Source organism: Falco peregrinus, chromosome 18 (genome assembly GCF_023634155.1).
Source record: "Falco peregrinus isolate bFalPer1 chromosome 18, bFalPer1.pri, whole genome shotgun sequence".
In the NCBI taxonomy this organism is placed as follows: domain Eukaryota; kingdom Metazoa; phylum Chordata; class Aves; order Falconiformes; family Falconidae; genus Falco; species Falco peregrinus.
In genome coordinates this window covers 5,871,064-5,898,800 of record NC_073738.1, presented here as the reverse complement: position 1 = coordinate 5,898,800, position 27,737 = coordinate 5,871,064, and the positions used below count along the sequence as shown (strand labels likewise).

The 27,737-nt window shown below is 54.4% G+C and overlaps 2 protein-coding genes across 12 annotated transcripts in view; one reads left to right on the top strand and one right to left on the bottom strand.

Moving 5' to 3' along the window:
- MAPT (microtubule associated protein tau) overlaps positions 1–9,875 on the top strand; it is a 52,916-nt gene extending 43,041 nt beyond the window's left edge. For 4 of the 5 annotated variants that reach the window (XM_055790135.1, XM_055790134.1, XM_055790131.1 and 1 more), the window contains 3 exons: positions 3,273–3,354; positions 3,949–4,061; positions 6,802–9,875. In XM_055790135.1, the coding sequence (XP_055646110.1) occupies positions 3,273–3,354; positions 3,949–4,061; positions 6,802–7,017 (411 nt within the window). In that variant the 3' untranslated portion in view covers positions 7,018–9,875. Of the gene's footprint in view, positions 1–3,272; positions 3,355–3,948; positions 4,062–6,158; positions 6,315–6,801 lie in introns of those variants that run through there. The other variant, XM_055790132.1, reaches the window with a different exon arrangement.
- Positions 9,876–10,306: 431 nt separating this feature from the next.
- Positions 10,307–27,737, bottom strand: part of KANSL1 (KAT8 regulatory NSL complex subunit 1) — a 100,925-nt gene continuing 83,494 nt past the window's right edge. For 3 of the 7 annotated variants that reach the window (XM_005235862.4, XM_055790126.1, XM_055790124.1), the window contains 9 exons: positions 25,839–26,004; positions 21,468–21,653; positions 20,899–21,060; positions 20,420–20,571; positions 17,973–18,091; positions 16,697–16,754; positions 15,962–16,074; positions 13,356–13,602; positions 10,844–12,885 (listed from right to left, as the gene is read on the bottom strand). In XM_005235862.4, coding sequence (XP_005235919.1) covers positions 12,634–12,885; positions 13,356–13,602; positions 15,962–16,074; positions 16,697–16,754; positions 17,973–18,091; positions 20,420–20,571; positions 20,899–21,060; positions 21,468–21,653; positions 25,839–26,004 — 1,455 coding nt within the window. In that variant the 3' untranslated portion in view covers positions 10,844–12,633. Of the gene's footprint in view, positions 10,548–10,843; positions 12,886–13,355; positions 13,603–15,961; positions 16,075–16,696; positions 16,755–17,972; positions 18,092–20,419; positions 20,572–20,898; positions 21,061–21,467; positions 21,654–25,838; positions 26,005–27,737 lie in introns of those variants that run through there. The other 4 variants (XM_055790128.1, XM_055790127.1, XM_055790125.1 and 1 more) reach the window with 3 other exon arrangements.

Sequence of the window (27,737 nt, the reverse complement as noted above, 5' to 3'; positions counted from 1 at the left end):
TCTGCACAATATGTGAAAGTGCAGTTTCCTGCCCATTCCCATCAGGCAAGTATGATCCGTGCAAATATTAAGCATCTCCTTGCTAGTAAATGTGTTTGGCAGTGCCCATGGAGGCTGAGTCTAAAGTAATATTGAGTTAATCGATTTGAATGCTGGCATTTCCAGCCATTCCCAGATAAATAGCTGGACTCAGCTTTCAGTTACTGTGCCAGAAACCTGGAGAAATTCCACAGACGTTGACAGATTTACACCAGTCTCTCTGGAGAGTTTGGGTCCAGGAAAGATGAGGGACCAAGGAAGATGCATCACTGAGACCCCAAACAGTGCAGCCCAGGGTCTGCAGGTGCCCGGTCTGGCCATCTGAGGAAGCTATTTGGTGCCTCTCAGATGTCCCTGATGGATTTTCTTTGTGCTGTTTTTGATCTCTGTGGATGCTCTCCCTGAGAAACTGAGCATTGCAGAGGGCTTGGCACGTAAACACTGGGACCAACTGGGTTTGCAACCTCCGTCTTAAATTTGGTGTCATTCTGTGTTTATTTAATGGGCCAGAGGAGCTGCTTTGCAGAGGTCAGACCTCTGTGAAGCAGGTTCCCTGCTTGTTCTGCTCTTTCTTACCCCAGGGTTCTGTACTGGCTGGACTGCCTGGTGCGTGGTGGTCCACTTGTTATGGCAGGGGTTAGTGTTCATCACGAATCATCTGTGCTGTGGCTGGTAATTAGCTTCAGCACAGGGTGGTGAGCTCATCCTTTTCTCCACTGAGAGCTCACACCATGGGCAAGCGTTTGCAGCTGTAGTGGGTTAAGAATTATCTGGATTTTTGGCTGGAGGTTGTCATCCCTCCCCAGGCTCTGCCAGCAGTGAAAATTGTGTGATTGCTGCCTGGCTGCATTGACTTGGAAAGCAGCAGCTCAGCTCTGGGTGCGGGTGCTCGGACCAAAGCCATGTGCTGACGTGGCTGGAGCATGGCTGCGCAGGCTGTGGGGGCAGCAGAGCTGCGCCTTGGGGCTCCTCTGATAGAGGGGCAACAAAAGACCACCTGGGTTCGATGGCTGTTGCACCTTAATCCTCCATGACGCTGTCAGCAGCGACGGCCTGCCCAGCCGTTACTGCTTCAAGAGGAGTGAACTGTTGCTGCAGTAACCTGGGGTTGGTTGTTTTTTTTTTTTTTTAAGCCAGTGGATGCTCTGACAAGGTGATGCATTAGGCAGAAGTTGACCTAAGTGTTGCTGATGCTGAGAGGTGAGATCCCCAGGTCTCTGGCACTGGTGTTTCCTAGGCAAGCAGCTCTGTGCCCATTTTACATGCTCCCCAGCAGGATGGTAAGGGTTAATGGAGTCCTGTCTGTGAAAAAAGGGAACTGGAATGAGAGCAGAAAGTGTTTCAATTGCTGATTGCTTGCTCTGGAAATGGGAGGTCTTCCCAGTCCCCTGTCTCAGGGGTGCCCAAATTGTTGGTAGGCCCTTTGGGGTCACGGCTGGGATTAGGAAGGCGCCAACTCTCTTTTTGGGGTCTGTTTCCTCCTTTCCAACTGAATCTAGCGCTCTTCCTGCCCAGTGCATTTTGTGATCTTTCCCCAGCACTGCCTTCATGTCTGTGTCTTCGATGTGCTCCCAGACCCTGGGGCGGTTGTTTTTCTCCCCTCTCTCTGTCTCCACTCTCTGTCAAATGTGCCTTTTGGTATGTGTGAGCATCGGAGACAAGGCAGGCCCGCATGCACTGCGCGCTGGCTCCACGTGGGTGGGACCATGGCACCAAGCCTCTGTTCCTCCCTCCTTTTCCTGGCTGCATGATGGAGGGGGGAGTGTTGCTCGGTGGTGTGCGCAACCGTGGTCCAGCACCTGGCTCTGAGGGTGACGGAGCCGGTGGGCGTGGGGCTAACATGAGAACTGAAGGATGCACCATCAACCCGGGGCTTTTGAGTCAGCACAGGGTGCTCGGATGTGATGGAGAGCGGTGGCTGCGGTGAATCCTTTGTGCTGGCTTCCAGCCACGTTGGTCCGGAGGCTGCCTGGCTGCTTGAGGAGTCAGCTCCTCTGCAAAGGTCCCTTTGCTGACACATCCTTCCTGAGTTCTGTGAGAGCAGCACGCCCACCATGGTGCTTGGTGAAAACACAGAGAGCAGCGTATACTCCCCTTGAAATCCACGCTATTGCTGAGAGCCAGACATTTCCCAGTGAGTAAGAACCAACCTTGAGGTGTTGATGATCTGATTTCTCCTGCGCTGCCCCACTAACTCCGGCAACAGCTGATTCACACACAGGTGTGAGTCCAAAACCAGGGTCCAAGGTAATTTCTGGGGATATGGGGATGTTTTCTCACTCTCTTGTCTCCTGCTCCTGACGTAGCTGGTGGGTGTGTGCTGTGGTTTGCTGTCCCTGACACGCCTTATGGTTCCAGACCTCTCCGGTCACTGGTGTTTTCCAGTGTGGTGTTTAACGGCTAACGTAACCACTAAACAGCTCCACGTTAACTGTTCCTTGTGTGTGCGTCTCGTGTAACCCAGTTGTCCGTGCGCAAGAGGCCGCCGGCCCCACACCCAGGCACCCCCCAGCGCCGTGGCTGGTCTGTGAATGGGGCGGGTTTAAGTGGAATTGCTGGAGCCCCTGTTCAGAGACATAATGGGTAAAGCAAATAAAAACCAGCATAATATCATGAAATACTGTTGTGGTTCAATATACTATAATTGCCATTTTAATTTATATTATGTGAACTCCTGCCAGATATTTAGACTTTGGTTTGCCTTTTTTTTTTTTTTCCCCCCCCCCCCCCCCCCAAACCCTTATTTCCATTGCAGCATTTTTCAGAAATGCATATTTTGGTCACTCTTTTAAAAGTTCTGTGCACATTGATCATTTCTGTTCTTTCAGTTTTTGTGGACATAAGCTTTATGTTTTACACCAGAAAAGGTATTTATTTTTTACGTTTTCTCTCTGGTATATCTCCTCCTTTTGGATGATGTGTATGCAAATCTTAATTAATTACCACTCCACTCTCTCTCTTACTTAAGCACTTTACAATTGCCTCTACTTCCCCCCTTCTGTGGAGAGGTGATCTTCTGCATGCTGACTTTTGTTAAGAGAGGCTGCTGCACACGGGTATTAATGATCTCCCATTTCTGATGACAGTTTCTTTTGTATTATTAATCTTACTGGGGTTTAAGCTGTCCTTTCCCTTGAATCCAGATCAGGTGCTGCTGTGTGTTGTGCCTCCCCCTCCCCAGGTTGCCTGTGGTGGCAGTAAGCTCATTGCTTTTTTCTTTCTCATACGGACAGGTTCAAATCGTTTACAAGCCAGTCGACCTGAGCCATGTGACATCCAAATGTGGTTCCCTGGGCAACATCCATCACAAACCAGGTACCCTTTGGCTCTGCGGCTTCTGGCAGCACCGGGTGCTGGTCCTTGGAGCTCGTGGGCTGTGTTGCGGTGTGTGTCTGGAGACAGGGAGAGGGTTGGGGGAGTGAGGGGAGCCACGTGTAGCAACTGGGGCATCAGAGCAAGTCCTGGGATGCTAGACACTGTTCCCAGCTCCGTCACTTCCAGACCCTCTTCATTCTGCCTGACCACTCGGCAGTAGGGGGTGGGACCTGGTATCTGTGGACACCCTTGTCTGGGCCGACACATCGCTGTACATGGGAATTTTTAGGAGTAAATAGGAGGGGCTGCTGGTGTTCAGGGGAGTAAGGTTAGCTCCCTGCCCTTGGTTCTGTAAAATGTTGGGCTGTCTGTCAGCTCTGCACAGCATCCTCCGGAAGGTGTCTACTCTGGTTCCCATTTGCCCTGGCTTCCGAGTTTCCCAAAAAGGGGTCCCTCTCGCTGCTGTTCTCCTGGTCCTTACCCGCTGCTCAGCCTCAGAGCGCTTTGGCTGAGCCACCTCTGACCTCAGCGCTTTCTCTCCAGCCTGCCCTGGCTGGCGCAGGAGCTAACCCAGCTTGTCCTCTTCTCTTCCAGGCGGTGGCCAGGTGGAGGTGAAATCTGAGAAACTGGACTTCAAAGATAAGGTGCAATCAAAAATCGGGTCCTTAGATAACATCAGCCACGTCCCTGGAGGAGGAAATAAAAAGGTAAAGGGGCACTGGGTCGAGAACAGGCATGCTGTTCTGTGCAAGAGACTGCCCTGTGAGCAGGCGTGCAAGCAAAGAACGGTCGGCCTGGACTTGGAGAAGGTTCTCCTCACGCAGCTCATCTTTAGGCCACGGCCTCTCCTCTCTGCTTACCTGGCAGCACTGCTTCCCCAGTGCTTGAACCATTTGCTGCCCGTGCTCTGGCGTGGTGTGGGCTCTGTACCTTGTCCTTCAGAGGACAAGAAGCGCCCTGCCCAGGGACAGGCTGTTCGGCTGCTGCCCACACAGCCAGCTTGCCTTCCTGCCAGCGGCTTGCTGAGGCGGGCAGAGCCCCGGGCTCCTGGGCTGCAGTTGCCGACCTGGAGGAGATTTGCTGTGGCAGAGCTGTGAGGACAGCAGTCTGTCCCCTTCCTGGCCTGTGGCCACCTGGATGAGTGTGACTGTGAGCCATGTCCTGTCCCGTGGTTTCCTGCTCTTTCTACTGTTCTCTGAAGTTTGTGCAGAAACATGTTTGCGCCTCAGACCTTTCGTTAAGGGGTGCCACTGCCAGCAGCTGCTTTTGCACTCGCATTGCTGATTACTGCCAGTGGTGTGGCACAAAGCTGGCAGCTCAGGGTGCTGCAGTAGGTGTTGGCTCCCCAGTGGAAGTGTGGAGCATTAAAGGCTTAGCTTTATTCAGGAAAGGTGACGCTGCAGTAGGCTGTCACTTCAGAAGAAAGGTGTTCTCTGCTTACTTCAAGTCTCAGTCTTAGCCGAGACTGACTTGAGGACTCTGTAGGGAGTGGTGTGCGTTTGGGAGGATTTAAATTGAAAGAAAAAAGCCAATCAGGTCAGGTGAAACACTGAACTGGGCGTGAGCCATTCCTGCCAGAGGCTTTGATAGTGACTTCGCAGTAAGTCTTAGCTGAGTAAAACACCTCTCCAGCCTCGCTTCAAGGACAGCCAAGTCCCTTGCAGGCAGGGGAGCAGGGAGCTCAGGTAAGCACAGCTGAGACTCCAGCCTGGTGACATACATGGCTGAATTTCTCCGGGGAAATGGGTTTTATCTTGCTTGTTTTTCAAACCCTTTTTTCTCAATGGAAGGGAAAAGTTGTGTTTCAGCTCCTGTATTCTGGCACTTTGTTCTTGGCCACGTTTTCTCTGTGCACCTCCCAGTTCTTCATCTCCCAGCGGTGTGTGGGCCTCTGAGGGATCGCTTGACTTCCTTACCCTTCTCTCACTGCTGCTATGCATCAGACTGCCCTGTGCTTCTCTAAGCCCATTTTCATCATTTTTATGATTACAATGATGATTCTTTCATATCCTGGCACATTCACTGGGCCGTAGTTTGAAGAACTTGCCCTTTGGAGGGGGAATTTATTTGCAAGGGTGTGACCCAGCAGTGGCATCACCTGCGTCAGCCTTCCTGTGTGGCAGTTGCCTGTACCCTGCCTAAATCCACATCCACACCTGGAGGAGCTTGTTGGTGTAACCTGAGTTCATGTGCTGCCTCCGATTGTTTCCCTTGTCCAGCCCGTTGCCACTCGCACCAGGGACCATCCCCAGGCAGGGCTGCTCTGGGGCGGGACACTCTGCTTACAGGGAGGGGACAGGGCATGGTTGAGCTCCATCAGCCCTCCACGCAGAGTGGCTGTGGGTGGCTCTGCTGCCCCTTCCCCGGCCTTTCCCATGTCCCCAGTCCCCTCGTTGCTCTGTGACACAGAAGATGCAGATTTGGACATACAGTCTACAGCTCCTCAGCCTGAATGTAACGAACTGAACATGAGCTCAGCCCGGTTCAGGTACTACTCTTGCATCGGGTCTCCTGTGGGGAGCTGGTGTGCTCCGTGCTCTGCCGAAGTACCTGTGCCGGCAGCATCTGCTCTCCTTTGTGGCACAGGGAAGGCTTTCCTCCCTGTCTCCAAAGGCAGCTGCTGTTCTTCCTATGAGTCAGTGAATGGCCCTGTTTTTCAGATCTTTTTCTCCCCAATTTTCTATTTCTTTTCTTTTATTTTTTTTTTGTCTTTTTCCTTCTGGTTGACATTTATTAGATCTTGTTTTTTGTTGCTGATGCATTTTTTGCACCCCACCGCCCTGGGCGGGTTTCTTCACCTGTAGAGAGAGAAAGGCAAGGAAGACAAGACCTGTCCCCAGCCTGCTCGGACCCCGAGCCCAGACCCCGCTGGGCTCCAGGCCCTGGTGCTGGAGCCACCCACCCCCCCGGAGAGCCAGCTCCCAGCCTTGCACTCGGCTGAGGAGGGCACCAGTAAGTAGCAAACTCCATCCACTTCACCTCCGCTCCCCGGCCCTCGCGCTCGCCGGGAGAGAGGGGTTTGGCTTGTGGGAGCAGCATTTTGTGCCCAGCTGGGCTGTGGGTTCAGGGGAAGCCTTATGCACCGTACGGGGATCCCACCCCTTCCGTAAATCTCTGCCAGGAGAGTGGGAGCAGCCCAGGTTGTGCCACCCGAGTCCTGTGCCTGGGACCTGCCGCCACACCGGGCCTGGGCACTTGGGAAGGATTTGGCAGCATCCTGAGATGCTCCAGGCCTGCCGTCCCCTCCAGTTGTGCCCATTCTTTGTGTGGGCTTCTGGAAGGGATGTGCCTGAGGACTGGGGGCACTGGGGGCATCAGGCCAGCAAACGGTGCTTTCCTCCCAGCTGTACAGCGGCGGTGACTGAGTGGACAGTTTGGAGGTAAAAACAGCCTCTCCGGATGGCATCCCGCATCCTCCCCGCTCACCGCCCTCTCCTCTCGTTGCAGATTGAGACTCATAAGCTGACTTTCCGCGAGAACGCCAAAGCCAAGACCGACCATGGCGCTGAAATTGTCTACAAGTCCCCCACCATCTCCGGAGATGCCTCCCCGCGCCGCCTTAGCAACGTGTCCTCCACCGGCAGCATCAATATGGTGGACTCCCCCCAGCTCGCCACGCTAGCTGACGAAGTGTCTGCTTCGCTGGCCAAGCAGGGCTTGTGATCGGGGCATGACGGGCGAAGATGAGAGAAGACAAGGGAAAAAAAAAGAAAAGAAACAAAAATAATAATCTGGCCTTCTTCCTCTGTTCCTTTTACAGCTGCTTCCCCATCCCCTAACTGGTTAATGATTTAACCTGCTTTTACTGTTCATTCAGCTCTAGCTCCAGGACTTCAAAATCAGTGACACTACGAGGTACAAAACCTCCTCTCCCCCTGCTCCTCGGAGCGCACAGCCCACGCCTGTCCCCCACTCCCTCCCTGTCCCCCTGCGAGGTCCCTCACTGTCCCAGCCCTGCGCCCTGGCGTTCACTGCCCTGGGGAAGCGGGGAGGGGGATAGAGGGGGCAGCCGCAGCACGAGGCTGACCCGAGCACCCCACACCGCAGCACAGGGCATGTGTGCAGGATGTGACCTTCCCAGCTCGTTACCCTGATGATGCTGGGCTGGCAGTCTGGCCTGCGGGCAGCACAGGTCCTGGGTGTCACAGCCAGGGGCTGCAGGGAGGTGCCCTCCCTTTCTGCATTAAATTTGCCTGCTGATTTGGAAGAAACCTTTTGTTTTTACCTCCGAAAGCCGAGATGTGTATGAAGATAACTGCCAGGTATCCCCTAAACCCGGTCTCTCAGCTCCGGCAGCTGGAGTACTGGCGACGCCGGGGTATCCCATTGTGGAAGGGGCCCGGGACGGCCGTTCCCCTCTCCGTGGCTGTGCTGGAACCGCTGAGTGGATGAGTAGAGGCTTTTCCCCATTCCTTTGGCAGCCCCTCGTGTCGTAGAGTAGATTTGTCTGTATATGCTTGGACCGTGCCAGGGTGATTGTTTTCATAAACGAGCATGTGTTTAAAAAAATGCTGTAAGTAGTTTTGAGCTGCCCCGTGCCGGCTCCGCCGCAGCCCAGCGCGGGGGGCCTGGGGGGCTTCGCCCAGCTCCGGGTCGTGCCGATGGGGCAGCCCGGCACCGCATGTCTGCCGGGCGCAGGGGTGGGCGCAGAGCCCCTGCCCAGCGCAGGGGAGGGCTGGGGGCTGCGGCAGGGCTTCCCGGCTCCGCGGCACCCCTGGGGCACGCACCTCCCAGGGCGTCGCACGAGGGGCACCCGCAGCTCCAGGGCTGGGATGGCCCCTGGATTTGGGTGCAGCTTGTGACATTTTTGGGTTGTTGTTTTTTTTTTTTTCCCCTGCAAGGTCAGCTAAGAGATCGCGGAAGTGGCGGCTCCATGGCTCTGCTGTTCCGGTGCCTTTGGCAGCGGTAGGAGACAACCAGGAGGACGCGAGGGGAAGGCGCGAGGGAGGTTTTAGCTGGTGACGGCGGCGGCAGCTCCCCGGCCCGGTCCCGAGCTCCGGAGGCAGCTCCCCGGCGCTGAGCCCCGGTCGCCCTCCGGGGCGGGTTGGCGTTGCCCCTCGCCCTGTCCTCCAAGCCAGCCCCGAGCCGAGTTGATTCTTTTGCTGCTTTTTATCCCTATGGCAGCCTCAGGCGTGAGGGGGGGCCGGGGCTGTGCTGCACCCTTGGCCACCCCCGCGTGCCCTTTCCTTCTGCAACCAAAGAGGCCGAGATGCCCTTGGTGCAGCTCAGCGTGATCTCCCCCCCGAGGCACCAGCCCAGCCGTGGGGGTACGGCTGGCGGCGAGGGGTGCCCAGCAGGGCCGCAGACCATGCACCCCACGGGCTGTGGGGCACGGAGAGCTGCGCTTTCCCAGCAAGGGGCTGAAATCCTGGCCTGACTGGGCCGGCGGGGGGTCTCAGTGTGGCAGGGGCACTGGTCATCCCGGGGATGGCGGCTGGCTGCCACCGAGGCTGTCCTCCCTGGACAGGACCCGCTCCCAGCCTCGGTGGGAGCTGATGAAGCTGCCACGCTGCTGCAGGATCCGCCGGGTTTTTCTGTACGGTGCTGGGCACGGGTGACATGTCCCATGCCGAGGAGGATGGTTAAGTCTGGGGGGTGGCGGTTTGGGGGAGGGGGGGTCCCACCTTATCTCTGCAGCCCCAGGAGCTGCTTTACTGCTGGGGAGAGGCTGCTCCAGCACGAGTGTGAAGAGGCCAAGCGAAAGCCCACGTCCAGCTTGTCACTCGCTCCATTTCAGTTGCCTCGATGATTGTAAGACCCTGTACTCCAGTCTGTGACTATCTTTGTATTGGTGTAGGACGCGGGAGCCGCTGTGGTATTTCTGTCCTCTAAAACTAGCAAGTGGGCGAAGGGCCGAGCACCAGTCACCCCTTTTAACCCTTTTCGGCTGCAGGATGCGTGTAGCTGAGCTTGCCCGTCTGGCTGTGGCCTGAGCCACCCCCGGCCCCACAGCGTCGCTCCCGAGGGCCACCAGCGCCTCGGGCGAGCTCCAGTGCACAGCCCCTTCCCGCTGCCACTGTCCTTGGCTGAGCCCGCATCCCCGGCCCCCTCTGCCGCCCTCCCCGGGGGGCTGCCGGGGTCCCAGGACAGCCCTTTCCCTCCGCCGCGTCCCCACCGTCCCCTTCCAGCAGCCCGAGCCACGTCCCCAGCCCTGACCCTGCGTTCAGACCCAGGCCTGAGGGTTTCCATGAGCAGCTGGACAGACTGACCCATGGCTTTTCCTTTACTCCACACACATCTTGGTCTGAAAAGGGTTAAAACCGGCACTGATTCCAAAAAACCATGTTTCTGCACTCAAAAAAAAATAATGCTTGTTAAATGAACTTCCAGTTCAGACTGCCGGTGGTGCTGGCAGCCCTGTGCTCCCCGCGGTGCGCTGGGAGGGGAGGGAAGGTTTGATCTCAGTGTATCATTCTAGCTTAGCTGCTGTCTGTGATGTCCATAGTGTATCGTGCGTTTTAACAACTGGTTTACACTGTTGCCGTAAAAGTGAATTTGGAAATAAAGTCATTACTATGATACACGCTGCCTCTTGGGCTGGGAGTTGGTTGCACTGGGGGGCCAGTGTCTCCCCCGCAGCACTCGCTGGGATCGCCAGCAACCGCGGAGGGGTGAGGTGGGCGCCCGTAACGTCCTTCTCTGTTCTGTCCCCACGTCCCGCCCGGCCCCGGGTGCAGCTTCAGCAGCTCCTTCCCCGCAGCGACGGGGGGTGCAGGGGGCGAGGCCCTGCCCGCCAGCAGCCCCAGGTTCTGGTTTTGGCTCATTGTGTGACCACGGCCAGGACCTTTCCTCAGCCTTGTGCCCCCAGCGTGGGGGGGGCTGGGGCTGCTCGGACCCCCAGCGGCACCCACTCCCCTCCCTGGCCCAGCAGCAGCCACAAAGCACCGAGCGCCCTTAGTGCAGAGACGCTTCCAGCACAGCGCAGCTGCTCGTGCGGCTGCCATTTGCTTTTCAGATTGGATTTTACCTCCCCTGTTAATTACCTGTAATGAACCCGGCGATGCCCAAGTTGCTGCCTCCTACTTTGATCATCTGGCTAATAATGACCCAGCACCTTCCTGCTCCCAGCCGCTCAGTAACGAGGCACAAAGTGTAATTCCTTATCTCGGGAACAAGCAGCACCCAGGGGAGTCGCCTCCCACCGTCCAGGGCATTTGCGCTGGGGTGCGACTCGGCAGCCACCGACCGTAACACTGAAAACGTAAAATAAAAACATAACATAAAAAAAATGTGACGCGAGGCAGAGTTCCTGCGAGCTCTCCCAGGGAAGCGCCACCAACCCTGGTCTTGCTCCATCGCACCTCCCTGCGCCAGGGATCCCGCGGAACAATCCCACTTCCCACTGGCTGACAACGACCGGGAAATAACGTTATAAAGGGGAGAAAAGGCCACGGAAACACGGGCGGGAGGGAAGCGGCTGATCCGCCCACGGCCGGGCCCCTTCCACTTCCCAACCCAGCGTTTCACAAACACACGTTGCATAGAATAATTCAGTTTTAATTTTTTTTTAATCTTTTCTTCTTTTTTTTTTTTTTTATAAGCACATTTGTGCTTTGCAACAGAATCAAGACATTAACAAAGATCAGCTTCTCGGAAGAAAAGCATTTCTATATAACAAGGACATTACACAGCTCAAAGCAGGAAAAGAAAATATTTACAAAATACAAGGTGGTTTTTTTTGTGGTTTTTTATAATGCTAAAAGGGTTATTCAGAATTTTCAACCTTATAAATAGAAAAGCACTTATGCAGAGGGATATGGTAGCATTGTTGTTTTTTTTTTTTAAAAAGAAACGATGACAAATCCTTTAAACTAGAACAGAACCAAAACCACTAGATAATGTTGAAAATTGTGAAAACCCCAACCATTAAGCAGTTTAGCTACTATTTCTTTACGATTACAAAATGGAAAAAAAAAATGTCCTTTGTATTTTTTTTTCCTTTTTTTGGTGATGTGATTATACATAAGACAGGCACAATGCTAGCAACAGGACAGGGACCAATAGCCACACCGTCGGGATCAGAAAGCGTTACAGATGGGAACGGTGTGCGGGATCCGGGAGTCACTGCGGGTGCGGAAGGGCCGGGGAGGGGAGGAACAACGGCAAACTCGGTTCCAAAATAAAATACCTGTCTGGAGGCGGCAGGTCAGACCGACGACTGGGAAATGAAACAGAATCGACACCTGTTCTCGGACAGCGTGTGGAAGTGGAGCGAAGCAGTGGTGACAGATCCCGATGCCCCCCAGTCCCGCAGCCCCCCACCCTCCTTCCCTCTCTTTCCCCTTTCCCGATTCCCAACCCCGGCAGCGCCCTGCTGGCGCAGCCCCAGCCCGGGACGCTCCCTCCGCCGCCCTCACCCCAACTCTCCAGCCCTGCGTGGGGTGCGAGGGCAGAGCTCGAGCGCCGGGTGCGTCTCCCAGCTGCACCACGCTGCTGGCCTCGGCCACCAGCCGCGTCCCTGAGGGGCGTCCCAGGGACTCGCCCCTCGCTGCCTTCGACCCAGGAGGAACACTCCAGGTGGGAACCAGGCTGCTTCCGAAATCCCACTCCTCCCACGGGAGCTGTGCGTGAAGCGGCTAAAGGGCTCCAGTCCTTCCTTTGCCCTGCGATGGACAGGGCGGCCGGACCTGCTGCCCCCAGCCTGGGGGAGAAGGAAGGAGGCGGCCCCAGGGGCCAAGGGGAGATGGGGAAAGGGCAGAGTCACCCCTCGGGATACCTGGAACTACAACCTGGGGGAGGAAAATGCCAAGGGCGGGAGTGCAGGGCGGACACTCTGCACGTGAGGACACAGACAGCTAGTGAAGGTTGCAATCCCAAGACATCACTTTTCACCACTAATTTCACTCCACTAAAACCTTTCAGGGAGGGAGGGGGGAGCGGGTTAAAGAGAAAAAGACACCCTTTTGCTTGAGAAAAACTATCCCCGAAGTCTGCTAGTCAGCTAAATCCTGTGCTCTAGTTTTATACACCTAAGAGGGGAAGGGAGGAACGAGGGAGGGGGGGTCTGGTGGGCTGCTCCCCTCCCGAAGCTTCACTCCACTGGGAGGAATCTGGGGGCTCTCATTTGTGTGACAAGGAAACATGGAGAAGGAAAAAAAAAAAAAAAAAAAAGAAAAAGAAAACAAAAGAAAACAAAAAACAGTTTCTAAACTCCTTAAATTCACTAAAAACTGTGAAAATTCCCGGCAGGATGTTTGAATATCAAACGCAGATTTTGGAAGCTTTAATGCCAAGAGTTAGTTCTGTGTGTTGGTTTTGCTCATGTCTTCCCGTATGTCTCTATCTGTGCGCTGGCCGCTGAACTGCTGCGGAGGAAGAGGAGGAGGAGGAGGGTGTCGCCAGTGGGGGGCGGCTCTTGAGGCTGGCCAGGTTGGGCAAAGCAGAAGTGCCATCGGTCTCCCGGGAGGATTTACTGCCCGACGTGCGCCGGGTGCAGCGCGACAACCGGTCTTGGGGGTCGGATTGGTCCTCGCACTCTGTCCTGGGATCGTACGAGAGTGGGAAGGTGCGTCGCTCCCAGGGCTGCACAGCCTAAAGGGAAGAGACACCGGGCTATGGAAAATCCTCCGGAAAAGCTCTTCTGCTCCCCCTCCGTGCGTGGCTGCAGCTGCCTGCAGCGCTGGGAGCTGGCAGCTCCCTGGTGCCGTGACGGCCGCAGGCTCGGCCCAGCCTCGGTACCAGCGCAAGGGAAGCTTCAGCGCACGTGGTGAGGACACACCAGCCTCCGAACTGAACCAACCGCTGGAAAAGCATCCTGCTGCCCTGCCGAACGGCACCACGCTCTACATCCCGTCTGGCCGAGTGTTCGGATGGCATTTCCCACATGCAGGTTTCCAAGCTGTCTCCCCACAGAGAGGGGGATAAACCAGCCAAGTTCGAGCACTGGGTTTACCCCTACGCATCTTCAGCAGCGGCTGCAGCGCCAGGCAGCGCTCGGACCTTCCCACCAGCCTCCAGGGACAAAACTAGAGCAAACGGCCACGGCCGGAGCCAGCACCCACCTGCTCATCCAGGCCGGCCTCGGGCGTGGAGCAACGGGTGTCCTCGCTGGACAGAAGCCGCATGGAGTCACGGGAGAGGGGGGTGAGGGGGGCACAAAGCAGTTCGGGGCTGATGGGGCTGCGCGGTGAGTGGGTGTGGGGCAGCTCCGAGTGGGAGTGGCAGTTGCCCACGTCAGGGGATGCCGGCTGGGGCGTCGAGGGGTTCCCCAGCTGGGGGGTCGTCCGTCCGTCCGTCGATCTGTAAGACCTGAGACAGGAACACACCTGAGAGCCTGGTTTCAGTCCCAGCTGCGCTCCCACCCATACAGGGGCCCAGGCTGCTCGCTGCCACCTGATGCCGCCCTTCGATCCCTTCCACTGCCCCCTCCTTGGGGGGGCACGACAGGGAACGCTGCGGGGATTCGGCACACACAAGCAGGGAATGCTGCAGCCCCGGGGTTAAAACTCATCCAGGCTCATCTTTGTCCCATCTCCGCTGTCTCAGTGCAGCTTTGTGACACTGATGCAGCCCTCCTAAGGCGACGTCCCACACTGAGTGCTGCATAAATACCATGATGAGAAGCCCACTCTATGAAATCAGACACTTCAAAGTGGGTTTTTCCAAGTGTTTCCACCATCCCCACGCCATGTGACACCAGGCAGTTCAAGAACCAAGCGCAGTCTATCAGTAATGCTGAAAATGCAGCAAGTTCACTGGTTGCGCGTAGGAGGAGCAATGTAAAACCCCTAGACTTCAAAAGATTTAAACCAGGAATTAAGAAAGTTCGAGCACCTACACAGATTCCCAGATAAAACACCCACAGGCTGCAAACAGAGAAACCTAACCGGAGTCCCCACATCTGTGTGCAACCCTCCAAGATGAACTGCAACAGCAAGCGGCAATCAAGCACTGCCAAGGACCAGATTCCAAAATCTACCTTGGCCAAAATGTTCATCAGAACATACAAAGCCAGCCCCAATTACACTAATAAAGCAGCTACACCTGCAGCAAGCTAGACAGAGTCAACGTGCTGAATCAAGATGCAATTTAAAAGCTGCCTACAGGAAAAAACCAAATTGATCTGTTAGGTACACGAGGCAGGAAGACTACAAGAGGCTCAGCAGATCTGCTGGAGCAGGTCACAAAGAAAATGACATTTAAGGGAAACACTAAGTGAGTTTATCCCGGCGTTTCCTGGTATCACCTGGCCCAGGTACTCCCCAGGCAGAGCAAGGTACTGGGCTGGATCACAGCAACGAGCTACCAGGCCATGAGGGGCCCCAGCAATTTCTGAACAAAAACTACAGCTGCTGCAGGGGACAATCCCAGGGTGGGAGCTGAGGGACTGAGCAAGGGTCCTGCTGAGGAGCTCGGGACGTGGCGAACGCCAAGCTGAGCTCGGCCAAGTCGCTCTCGGCACAAATGCAACAAAACACATTTCCGGGCTGCACTCAGGGATGCGGCCAACAGAGCAGGGACACTTGTATCCCCATCTCTCCATGCTGTGAACTGCACTGGGAATACTGGTCCCAATGCTGGGGGAATCTGCATCACTGGAAGCGTTCGGGCCACGGCCAGACAAAGCCATGGCCAACCTGGTCTCCTGCCGGCAGCAGTCCTGCAGGAGGCTGACCAGAGACCTCTGGAAGTCCTTTCCCACCAGCATTCCTAAACCTGTGAGATGAAGTTTGAATTCACCTCACTGACCAAGCCAGGGCCTCAACACAGCACTGTCCACCAACGTCACTACAAGAGGATTTTCAGAGAAACAAAGTTATGGCGAAGTGCTATGAGATGTGAGAAACCGGCCAAAGAAGTCTGCAAAGAAACACCAAGACGTCCCACACTCCACCAGCACCGGGAAATGCAGCTGCAGACGAAACAAGGCAGCAGCGGCTCAAACGGAGTCTGACAAACGCTGCCTTTGCATTTGCAGAAGTTCTTGCAGAAGCCCTGCACGGCTGCACACAACCCACCGGGCTGAACTGAAACCACAACCAGACCGAGACGACCGGGTGCACGTCTGCAGGCAGCTGTAGCTCAGCGAGTGTTTCTGCCCCAGTGCAGTGGTTCAAACCCAAACACACCATCGGAAATCAGATGGAGAAGAGTGAATCTCTTTTGTGCAGTGTTATGACGAGATCAACAGCTGAAAACTGTGTGCAGCTTTAGGCACCACCTCACAAAAAGACACTGCAGCAAAGGCATCAAGTGTCAAGTGATGAGAGGAACGTAAGGACACGTATATAAATGGAGCAGCGAAACGGCACTGCCGAAGCAACGAAGCAGAGATGTGACAGACTGCACAGCGGTGAGAACAACCACCACCCCTGGTTCCTACACGAAGGACACCCGTCCCAGCCCTTTTGTGCTTCTCTAGACTCTCGAGTTGGTGCACCAGGCTCCACACTTCTAGAGCAGTGGAAGTGCTTGAGAAAGCAGAATCCAAACAGGTGGTCCAAGAGCCGACTGCAACAGCTGGTGCGTAACCTCACCCCACCTAAGCAGGACTACCCCCCCTCCTGTGCGTGGTGATCAAACCTCCCAACACCAGCACAAGCTTTTAACCATTTTTATCAATCAGCCGATCTACTAAATGCTCCACAGCTGCTCCCGAGAGGTGTACCTGCTGCCCCGTCGCTGCGGGGGCATGCTCGTGCTCCAAAGCCACCGGGCCCGCTCCATCTCCTCACACTTGCTGTGCCGAGCAGCGAAGGCCGAATCAGACAAGTCCTCGATCTGGAGAGGGAAGGGTACAGGGCTTGGTCAGAGCTTTCTTACATTAAACACGCATCTATGCGCAGTTTTTCCAGCATTGGCTACAGCGTGCATTTAAATAACTGTTTACGTCTGGAGGGACACAGATGCTATCGGTGAGTGCAAGAGCGCCCTGTCGAACGGAGTCTGCATTGCTTCGGAAGAGGTTAAGAAGTAAAAACCAAAGGAAAGCCCCTTATCCCAGAATGAAAGCACACACACACAGACATTTAAGGAAACAGCATCACTATCAGTTTAGCTAAAATAACAACTGCAGTGGTGTGGCTGGTCATGATTTCTTGATTAGACCATTCCATAAGGAGACTGTTGCCCAGAGAGGTCTCCGGGCAGCACTGAAACCTCAGATTCAGCTGTACCCAGCCAGTTAATCCTCCTCCTGCCTTATGGAGCCTTTCCTCCAAAGGAACCAACGCCAGGCTGGTTTCTGCAAGGCCAATTGTGCTGTTTTGTTGCAAAAAAGGGAGAGACACTGCAGCTCCCTGCCGAGGTCCCTGTGTCCACTCCCTTCTGGCATCCTCTGTGGATACTGTCCAGCCACTACCAACCCCATCCCACATAAACTCAGAAGTAAAATTCTCCTTACCTCCTCGTTGTCTTCATCAGGGTTCGCTTTCAGAGCACCGATATCCACTTCACGCCAGCTGCAACACACAACATCAGAGGGCAGTCAGCCACAGGCACAGCCGAGCACGGCGGTGCATGCCCCGCACACACTAACACTGTCTCTTGGGAAAGCAGAAACACAAGCCTGCCACCATGAGCAACGTTCTCAGGCTCAGTTTTTGGCCAGGCGGCCACACGTGGCTACCAAAATCCCTCCTGTGGTATCAGACAAGGTTTTCTCTCCTTTTCCCTGTTAGCCTGCTCCATTCTGAGCACATCTTTTTGCAGCGGGCTTGCACCCACTGAGTGCCACACTGGGGGCAGGCAGGAGATGTCCCTGCATGATGGAAAGGCCGGGATGGAGAGCAAGGCCACCAGTGCCCTCCCGTGCAGCTCTGCCTTTCTGCCTCCCTGCCCAGCTCCTGGTGCTGGTCTGGAGCGTGGCTGCAGCCAGCCAAGGCAGAGGGAGCAGAGCAGGTGCTGCAGTGTTTCCTCCTCCCCTGGCTCAGCAACAGGGTCCCTCCCTGCCCCACTCTGAAACGGGCTTGGGAAGGGCATGTCGGACCAGAAGGAAGGAGGAGGTAAGTTGGGAAAGAGACCTGCAAAACTGGGAGGGAGAAAGACTGGAAACCAGGCGGTCTGGATGGAGAGGCTGCGCCAGTGCTGCAGCATGTCAGCAGCCCCAGCGAGCGGTCAGGTGCAAAAACTGGGAACTGATCCCATCCACGGTGTTCGCCCGAGAGCATCCAAACAAGGGCCGACAGCTCACCTCCCCGCCTCAGCTCGGGCAGGGAGAACCTCTGACTCCTCCCGCTGCCTGGGAGCACGGCAGTGCTTCTCCAGGCTGGTGCCAGCCAAGGCAGCGGCCCCCTCCTGACTGCAACGTTCACCCAGCCCAGGCACCCACCGCCCAGCCCGGCCACGTGCAGAGCTGGGAAACCACCGCGAGCCCTGGCTCAGCGGGCTCTGCAGCAGGACAGAGGGTGACCACCGTGGCTTTAGACTGCACAGAGACCCGAGCGGAGCAGCTGGCTTTCATGCACAAGGGACACTCACACATTCCCTAATTTAGCAAGTCTCCGTCCATGGTATGATGAGACGTTTTCCAAACCTCCTCTTACTTCCAAGGGAGAAGAAAGCCCCTTCCCCCCTGCCCCCCCCGCCCCCGGCCAGGCAAGAGCTGAACCTCTGACGATCGCTGCACGGGAAAACCTGGCACGGAACAGCCCCGCGGGAGCTGGGCAGAGGGCACCTACCTGGGTGTGAGGATCTCTTTGTACTGCAGTTTCTCCACACGAGTCGTTGCAGCAACAGACATTGGGATGACAATGTTGTTAATATCGAAGGAACTTTCACCTCTCCTCCTCCGTGGCTGCTGGAACATGAAGAAAAGCACCACGTGAGAAAGGGCTGTAGGCTTTGTCACGTTCGGTCACTGACGGAAAAAAGACGCGGCCTCATACGAAATGTCCCGGTATGGCCTACGCGGATTCCAGAACCAACAGTAATTTGCATCAGAATGGAGTTCACCTACTGCTTGCTGGAAGTCCTCCTCCCAACCAAACTCCTTAGGCTTGGAAGGTACAAACAAGGGCAAGGGCTGCAGCAGCCTGAAACACAAGGAGCAAGGGCCGCAGAGCTCCAGCCACCGCCTCCACACCAGCACCAGCCGCTGCACAGCCAGGCGGATCAGGGGATTGATCTGGCTGGTAAACTGACCCAGCAAGAAGAAAAGTCTCCCATATATTCCCATTCCCTACTGCCAATATAGAAAAGGTGGGGAGACCATCAGAAAAGAGGGAAGAACCATCCTGTTTGGAAACAGCCCCCGGTTTGTGTCCCCACAGGGGTCTGGACCCACCACAGGTGACACTGTGACACAGCAGGAACGTGAAGCAGCCAGACAGGAGTTCATCTTGGGTTTTGACAGCTGCACCAAGAGCCCAGCAGCTTCCATCTGTATCGTGCTTTTGACTAGAATAGATTTTCTAAGACAGAAATAAGCTCCACACTTATCTATTTAAACCTGGTTGAATGCTGGGTGCTCTCCTACCATCTGTCTATCCAAAAACCTCCCCCAAACCTGTGACAGCAGTGACATGAATCCCCATGGATCAGCTCGATATGCAAATGGCCTGTCTTCCTAATGGAGTCACCGGCAGTGTGCCACGTTCTCCGTCTCCTTTGATCCCTGCGGCTTTTAGTGTAAAAACATGCGGGAACCCAACTGCCAGACCCCCGCCACAGCCAGACCCCCAGACTCGTGTGAACAACGGGGCGGGTGGGCAGCTACAGCCACAGCAGCAAGAAAATCCCAACATGTCACTGGCACCAGTGAGGCTTGAACTACTGGGCGGGGAGCAGATGCGAGCCTGGGCCAGACTATGATGCTCAAAGCCAGGACCTGGAGCCTTCAGCCCAGAGACCAGACCCTGGCACCCACGACGCTCTTGCAGGACTCGGCTGCTGATGGGAGGCACTCTGCCTCGCTTCTGGGCTCGTGAAAAGGCAGCAAGACCAAGGTGTGTGTGTGACGCACAAGGAAATACCATCTTGACCCACCAAAGCTGCTGAGAAGAGCTGTCCTCTTCTCCAAAGCACCTAGCACATTCAACCCAGACTGCCACTGCTCGCTGGGTTCTTCAGGCACCCAAAGGGTGCATCGCTGATGTCACAGCTGACGGCAACAGTGAACTCTGCAGGGACAGAACCCAGGTGGAACCTGGCAGCCTCAGAGCAACAAGCTTGTAGCAGGGACAAGGTTGAGCTGGAAGTGGTGCCCTCAGCTGTGCTAAGGACAGATACAATTTAACCACCCTGGTTTCACTACTGGGGTTCGAGGAGACCTGCTCTGCTATCCCTGGGTCACATGCAGCTTAGGCTGTGGCACAAGCTACCACCGGGAGCGGCCAGACAGAGGCCAAGTTCTTCACTGGGATGCTGAAAAGTTCAGCAGAACTCAGCTCTTTAACCAAGAGCTTCTGTTGAGGTGGGTGAGGTGCTGGGTGACGTCTGGCAGAAGAGCGGAGCGGTGCCATCGGTCTGTCCCAGGGCACAGTGGAGGGAGTTACGGTCCTGCTCAGGGGCAGCTTTCAGACACAGCTGCACGAAGGTCCCAGCGCTGTCATCCTGAGCATACTGGGAGGCTGAGTGTGTCTCACAAGACGGTATGAGTTAAGCCAGGGCTGACGCTTGCGTGCAGGTGAAGGTTAAAGATCTCGACTGCCACTGCTGTACCACCGCCCCTGACTCAGCCCCGACCCCCTTTACAGCCCAGCGCCACCGGGGCCGTGAAGGGAAACTGCCTGAGTGCAGGCACCGCAGCCGCATGCTGCTTGTGCTCAGCACTTCTGCTCTTCCTGGCATCCCCAGGCTGCTTCTAGAAACCGAACCCCGGGTGTGGAGCAAAGCCAGGGGACCACTGAGAACAGGAACATTTACCAGCAGATACCGAGCTGACAGTGAACCTGTAATTGCAGCTGACCGGCTCTCTGCGCAGCCAGCATCAATCCAGGAACCGCAGCAGACCCAAGGTCAGAGGAAAGAGGGCCAGCAACCCTACCAACAGCTGAACCAACGGGTCCAGCAAGGGAAGAGGAATACTAAGCACTCTCAACCCTAAGAAGCCTGAACCGCTCAAAAGCTGAGACCCTGCGATGGAGCTCAGCTCAGGAACCTCTCCCGAAAGGCACCAGGTACTTACGGCTGCGCTGGACGTGCCCTGTGAGCTCGTGCTGGCGGGAGCGGAGCCTTCGGAGGAGGTGGACAGTTGCCGCGCTATAGGGCTGTGAGGTGTGGGGGTCACAGCTGCTGACAAGTAGCTCGGGCCACCAACGTCCGTGTGGTGCTTCAACACTACACAGGAAAGGTGGAAGAAAATGAAGAATAACATTAGCAAAAAAACCCAGAGGGGCGGGTGGTAGCGGATAGAGAAGGACCATGTGCACCAGAAACGGCCCGTGCTGAGGAGCACTTTGCATGAAAGAGAAGCACCTTCTGATGGCGGCTGCCAGCCTGAGAGGCCCTGGGGAGAGAAGCAATTAGAGCAGACGAGGCATTGCTGCAGTGGCGACAAGGCCCAGAAGCAGTGCGTTCCCCCTTCTCCGAGGCTGAAGGGGGAGAGAGGCTGGGTGTGCAGCAAAGCCCAAGCTCCCCCCGAGACACCTGGCCGTGGGAGCCTACCTTCACTCCTCTCAGACGAGCAGTCTCGCAATCGCTTTTTGTCACAGGCAGGAGGCTGGACAAGTGAGCGCTCTGGCGCTCTCTCGGCCTTGGACACGGCCGTAAAATCGTCTAAAGGTGGCCTGTGTGCCTTGTCTGGTTGGATTTTTTGATGTGAGCGCTCTGAGGAGGGGAACAGAGAAAGAGCTATGAAACGCCTGTTTTCACCTCTCTTTCTGTTGGCGCAGGAGCTTCGGGCAGAGCTGACCAGCTCCGTAAGTCCAGGCAGGTCGGGCTCCCCCCATCAGGGCGCTGCAGGCACGCTCAGAGCGCAACGAGCTGTAGCACTGCCCGTGCCAGCGTGAGCACTGCCTCGGGCTGACCAAGGAGAGGACCCTACGAACCCAGACCAGCCTGGACTTCGCAACCTGCACACACCTTCAGCCCTGGCCTACGACACCACAGCCTCAGCCCTGAGAGCTCAGTTTGAAGGGTTTCCTCCTCCTCCTCTCACCACCCCGACTGCACAGCTGTCGGGTACAAAACTGGGCACCGATCCTGCACGCAGCAGAGGCGGGGAGGACACTTACTGGCTGCGGTGAAGAAGGAATTCACCAGCTTGTGGCGGTCCTTGCGAGCAGGGTCAGACAGGCTGCTGGTAGGCATGGGAGCTCTGTGCTTGAGCGAGAGCTTTTTGGGAGCTTTAATTTTCTCGTAGGGTTTGTTCTGCCACTGAGATTTCAACATGCTCTGGAAGTGCAGGCTCGTCGGCACATCTGCAGAGGGGATACAAACCACAGCATTCAAATTACCTAAATTACGCACCAGAAAGCTGCGGTACCATAATCCTCTCCCAGTCCCACAGTGATAACAGCCCTTGACAAACATACAGGCATCGTAAAACCCAGGCACGCCTACGCCTTCCTCACGTTCAGGGAGGACCTGCAATGTTCGGACCCAGCATTTCTTATCTGAAGCTCTTTGAGAGAAGGACATTCCTACAGGATCCCTACGGCCCAAGTACATCCCAGCAGGAGGATGAAGCCTTTGTCAGAAAACCCACGCGTCTTTACCACCGAAGGTATCTCATGTACTGCTGTGCTCAATTCTGCTATCTCAGATCTGACTTCCAAGAATCTGAAATATCTCAGCACATCAAATCTACAGAGGTGCCAGGTGGAAGACAGAAATTCAGCTTAAATCCTCAATTCCAGGTCAAGCCAAAAGCCAGCCAAATACTGTATGACGTTAATCTGCCTGACGCAGCACCTCGATCGTCTAAGGCGAGCTGGGTAAGCGAGCACGCTCCGGCGGCTCAGGGAGCACTGGGAGATCTGCAGGCAGCGGCCGGCCACGCAACCAGCTGTGAGCAGGCAAACCCACCAGTAATTATCTGGGTAACTGATGCATTTTGAGCCTGAAGTTTCTGTGCATCCCACAGATCAGGGTAATCCAGAGTACTTGTCCCTGTTTAGTCCTGTGGTCTCGCAGCGAGCGCAAGTACGCTGTGCTGCTGTGGAACTCGGCAGACGCTACTTTTGCTCATATTCCTCAAGCTTTGTTTCTCCCAAATCCCATACAGACGTGCACTCCTGACCTTAGCTGAAAGACAGAACACTAATGAGATTATTCGGTGTATTTCTTGTGCAGATAGGCTAAGGCAGACTATAAAAAACATAAACTGGAGTAGTACGCTACTCCAGCCTCAGGAGTCCCACAAATAAGACTTCCTTTCATACTCACAGCTTCAAACTTCAGATCTGATCACCAAACACGCCTGCCTAAGTCTCCTCCAAGACCCAGCTCTCTTTTATATGCCTGAGGGCCAAAATCCTAGTGTGGAAAAGCATTAAAACCTTTAGGGTTAACTACTGAGATGTTAATTTATGTTCTCCAGCTACACCTGTACGTGCACGATACCCCACTGCAGACCCGCAGAGCATCGCTGGCAGGACACACAGCCCCACACCAACTCACGCTGCCACAACTAGGAGTTAAAAGCACCCAGGCAAGCACCAGTAGCACAAACATCCCCCTCCCACACACCTCTCAGGCTCACATGACATTTTCTCAGGGACTCTGAAGCAACCCTCAGCAGAGATGAGCCTTCCCAGGCCGGGTGCAAGGGATGAAGCTCCTCACCCCGCGCCTGCAGCGGGGACCTGGAGGCAACTCCGAGCTGCCATGGGATTTACAAACTGCACCTAGATGATCTCGGAGGGCAAATGGCAGAGATTCAAGCCCTGTCGGTAATCTCAACAGCTGAACCTGTCCCCCATATTTCCCCACCAATTCCAGGGCCTGGAAAGCCCCAGCAGACCCAGGCAGGGAGAGAGGATGGAGAGAGCTGGCAGAGCACGGGCTGGAGCCGGCTCTTACGCACAGGGGGAACTTGACTTTCAGAAAAAAGCCAGGACAGCTGCATGCCAGGTTTCTTCATGGCTAAAGCTCTGTCCATTTGCTAAGGAAGAGCTACCACAGTGCGATGGCAGCTCTTTGGCCACCACTACTGGATTGTGGAGCCCCGTCCCAAAGAGCAGAGGGGCCAAGCCATTCCTTCAAGGATGCTGCCAGCGAGGCTGCAGCCCCACTGTGCTGACGCGGTCCGACTTCGGGAAAACAGCCTCGCCTCTTTGCTAATCTTTTGCTTTCTCCTCAGAATCCACTCCATCCCAGCATCCCACACATCTGCGAAAGGAGGAGACAGGTCGAACGGAAGGGAAAAACTCAAGACAAAACGCTGTCAGCAGAAAATTAGTTGCTTGGTGGTTTGCCGCTGTCAGCACTGGTTGCGCCAGAGTCTGTGCAGCAAGTGACACCGTCTCTAGTCTCTACACCTCCTCCTCCTCCTCTTCCTCCCCCTCCTCCCCCTGCTCCTCGGGCGAGCAGTGCAGGCCTCCCGGGGGCCAGCAGATGGCAACCACACTGAGCCCGAGCGCCCTGGCTCCATCCTCCCCACCAAGGTTATTACATCATCCGAAAATTCCCGGCGAGAAATCAGATGAACCAGAAAAAAAGCCCTGAAAGGAAGGGGACAAAGCGCTTACGAAGCACAAGTGCAATGGGTTAAAAGCCGCAGCGCCTGCGCCCCGCTTGCCAGAAGAATAAATGATCTTTTTCCTCCTGCGGAGCCTGGCAATTTTGCCCTTGGCAAACTGCACCGGAGATTCCCGGCTGCTGGCACCGGAGGAGCCCCGGAGAGTCAGGCTCCAAGTAGAAGTCAGCACATGCTCCCAGCTCCAAGGCCAGGCTCCATCCAACAACCTCACGGGCTCCTCTAAGCTGAGCCTTTGCCCGTCGACCCAGCCGGTTCGCTTTCAAGGTGAGCCCCCAAAATAATCACGGAGGGGCAGCAACAGCCTGGATGAATACAGGCAAGGAGCCCCCTCGATGCAGACTAACAGCGCCGGGCAGAGCCATTTCCCTACCTGAACAGGCCACCTGGCTTCATCTTTGGATAGAAAAGTACCCCAATCCCCAAAAAGCAACCCCGGCAAAACAACGTTAAGCATCAGTGAATAATCGAAGTTAATCTGAGGGAGGGCGGCAGGAATTGGTATTTCTCTACAGGTGTTTTAGGCTTTAAAAACTTTGTTTCAAATCTGTATGGTGTAATCTCATGCAGCCAGAACGGGTCTTTTACCACGTGAGCTGGCTACAGCTGACCCTCGGAAAATGGGAAGTGAGCACGGGATGAGATAATTTGCCTGGTGGCCATGCTGCAATAGAACACAACAGGTTTTCCTACCACTTCTAGGACATCAGATTTAACACTACAGAGAGGGGATTACAAGTGCTGTGAAACCAGGAAATAAATTTCTGCTTCAGGAGTTCAGCGAGTAAAGTTCCTCCAGCATTCCTTAACAGATTGGGTCTTTGGGGGGCAGGGATTTAGTTTATAAAAATAGCACCAATTTACTATTTTAGTCTGTTTTAAATATAGCACTAGTGAAAGATGCCAGATTAATTGTTCCCAGACACTCCATTCATTTCCTACTGTCACACAAAGTTCTTGTAAAGCTGGAATTTAAACCCAAACACTCATTAGCCTAGCGTCTTAACCTGGACCAAGCGCTTTACACCCCCACAAGAAGCAGGGACCCACACCTTCCTCCCAGCATTACCAGTGGCGTTTTACACCTCAAACAGCCATGCACTCCTACCAAGGAAAGGAACTGCCATCACCTCTTTACTGCCCACCTCTCCTGACACCAGTTCCTATAATTTGTGGTCCTGTATTTCGTGATCAGAGGAAAAAAGATGCGAGTGGGACACCAATCATGCAAGCCAATTATTTTTTAGTCAGAGAACAGGCTTGTATTTAATTTGGCAGCTCAGGAAGCTAAAGACTCTGGAAATTCCTTCTTTTCCCTTGGGAAAGGTCCCTACACATGAAATCTGTGAATACCCCACAGTCAGGGCTGGTTAGTTATTCCTCTTAATAATGATTAACCTTGATACTGTAACACAGGGAAACGAGTGTCTTGATGGCAACATCCCTTCTTACTGCACCCTCTGAACCACAGAGATCATTTCCAATTCCTTACAAGGTCAAAAAAATTTCCTGTGACTTAAATCAATCTGCAAATAATTTCATAGAGATGAATAAACTCTGTGGAAACACGTATTTCTCAAGTGGCTTGCAGCAACACAGACACCCGCCTAAGAGCCAGGTTGCAGCTCGGACTCCCCGGCATCCCCACCCCGCGCGAGGCTCCAGCTCAGTTCCCGTAACACGCTCGCAGCGGAGCAGACTTGGGCTGGAATGCTCTCCCAGACCCTCCTGCTCCAGAAAATGCTCTGCTCCTGAAAAACCTTGCAGGTGGACAAGCTTGGTGGTACCCAAGCAGATGTGCCCTCCCTCTGGAAGCCCAGGATGGACGAGTGGGCTCCAGAGCACCCCCAGCACCCCTTGTGACCCATCTCAGGACCCCTGACAGCTTTGTGGGTGCTGCGCTTACCATCTGGGAATGAGAGGACAGGATGAATACATGAGTCCAGCTGGGAGAGGCGCTCCAGCAAAGGGGCATCATACTGGATTTCCAGAGTCGTTAAGCTTCGGGTGCCACACAAAGCACACAAAGGGTTCACATCACAACTACATCGCACCAGGCTATTACGATGGACCTGGAAAGGGGACAGAGAACAGTGTCAACAACATCAGATGTCAACGTGTCCAAGGGTTCCCTTCACACGTTCCCCCTTGACAGCTCATGAAAACATCCTGAAGGCTGTTGTTTTTTTGTGGTGGTGTTTTTTGTTTTTGGTTTTTTTAAATACTTTGTATAAAACCTGTTCATTTAGTCTGGACGTATAAAAGGATGCTTTCATTTTGCACAAACGGAACTGAAAACTACTACTCAGCAGCACAGACAGTTTAAACATCTACTAAATTTGACTGAAAGTGTTTAATTTTATATAGCTTGAAACCTCATTTATAAAATCCATGAGGCAGCACAATCCAGTTGTCGGGGGGGGGGGGGGGGGGGGGGAGTGGAAAAAGCCTTTTTGAGTTTAGAGGGGTCAGAGACCCATCACTATGTGCCAAGAGCTGACACTTACAGGAACATCTTCACTGAGTGAAAAAGGGTGGTTTTCAACCTTATTTCCTAAACCAGGGCAGACTTTTAATTCATATTATAGACTTCTATTACATCGACTTAATTTACATGAAACCACTGCAAGGCAGATGCACAACCGGATATAAAACCCATACAGAGACAGCAACCTACGATTCCCCATCAAAATGGAAGGATCCATCAAACTGGATCCTGCAGAAGCCTGTTCTGAGTCTAGTATCATTCAAATAATTTCCGTTAATGACCTGAATGATCAAAGAGATAATACACTCAAGCCTTAACACTAGAACTGGGAAGGGCTGCAAGCACCTTGAAGGGAAAAGCTGGAAACCCATTCATGGTTACAAATTAAGAGAAACGATCTAAAATACATCAAATCTAATTCACCAAGGGCAAATGCAACAAGCAGACACTTCAGCGCCTAGTGAAGAGGAGGAAGAGGTAACCGAGCAGCAGTTCTGCCCAGAGGATCTGGTGGCTGTTATGGATCAGAAAAGGAGCATGAATCAGCAGTGTCGTACCATCGCTGAGAATTAACACCCACAGGGGTTTGTACCAGGATGGCTGTGCAGGACGCAGGAGGTAATGCTGCCCCTCTGCTCGGCACTGCGGTGCCTGGAGGGCTGCACCCACCTTTGGGCATGTATTTCAAGAACTGTGTGTGCAAAAGCAGAAGGACCCACGCTGTGTTTAGTGCAGAGGTGACCCCATTAGGAATTACCACATCAACTATCACACTACAGGGAGAGCTTCTGAAGCCATGAGGGGAGCTGACCAGTTTCCACCAGGACTTGGACTACTGGTCATGACTTTAAAGGGCAGCCAAGGCAGCTTGTATTAGAAAATTAGAAAATTTGGTTTGTTTGGTTTTGCTGTCTGAAAAACAAGACAAGCTAAGCACTCAAATAGCTTGCCTAAGGAGGTTTAGACAAATCGTCTGGCACGGTGTGAGGATAAAGCAGCCTGCTGTGGGGCATGGGGATGCTGTGGGTGACTGCAGGAGATCCCCTCCCGTCCTGTTTCACCAGACCAGTCCTGTTTTCCAGCCCAATGCAGGCTACAGATGCACTCAACCTTTAAGCTGCTTTTTTTTCCTACAGGACATCTCCTAACTTAAAAATCACAGGTGATGTTGTATTCAGATTTTGTAAAGCACTAGGCACAGTTATGGATGACCTTTATGGAAATGGTGAATTCTCCCGGTTGTAACTTCTGGTTGCAGCAATCGACAACCACTCTGTGCCAGGCAGGAGAGTGCGGTCAAGTAGACACGGTATTTCT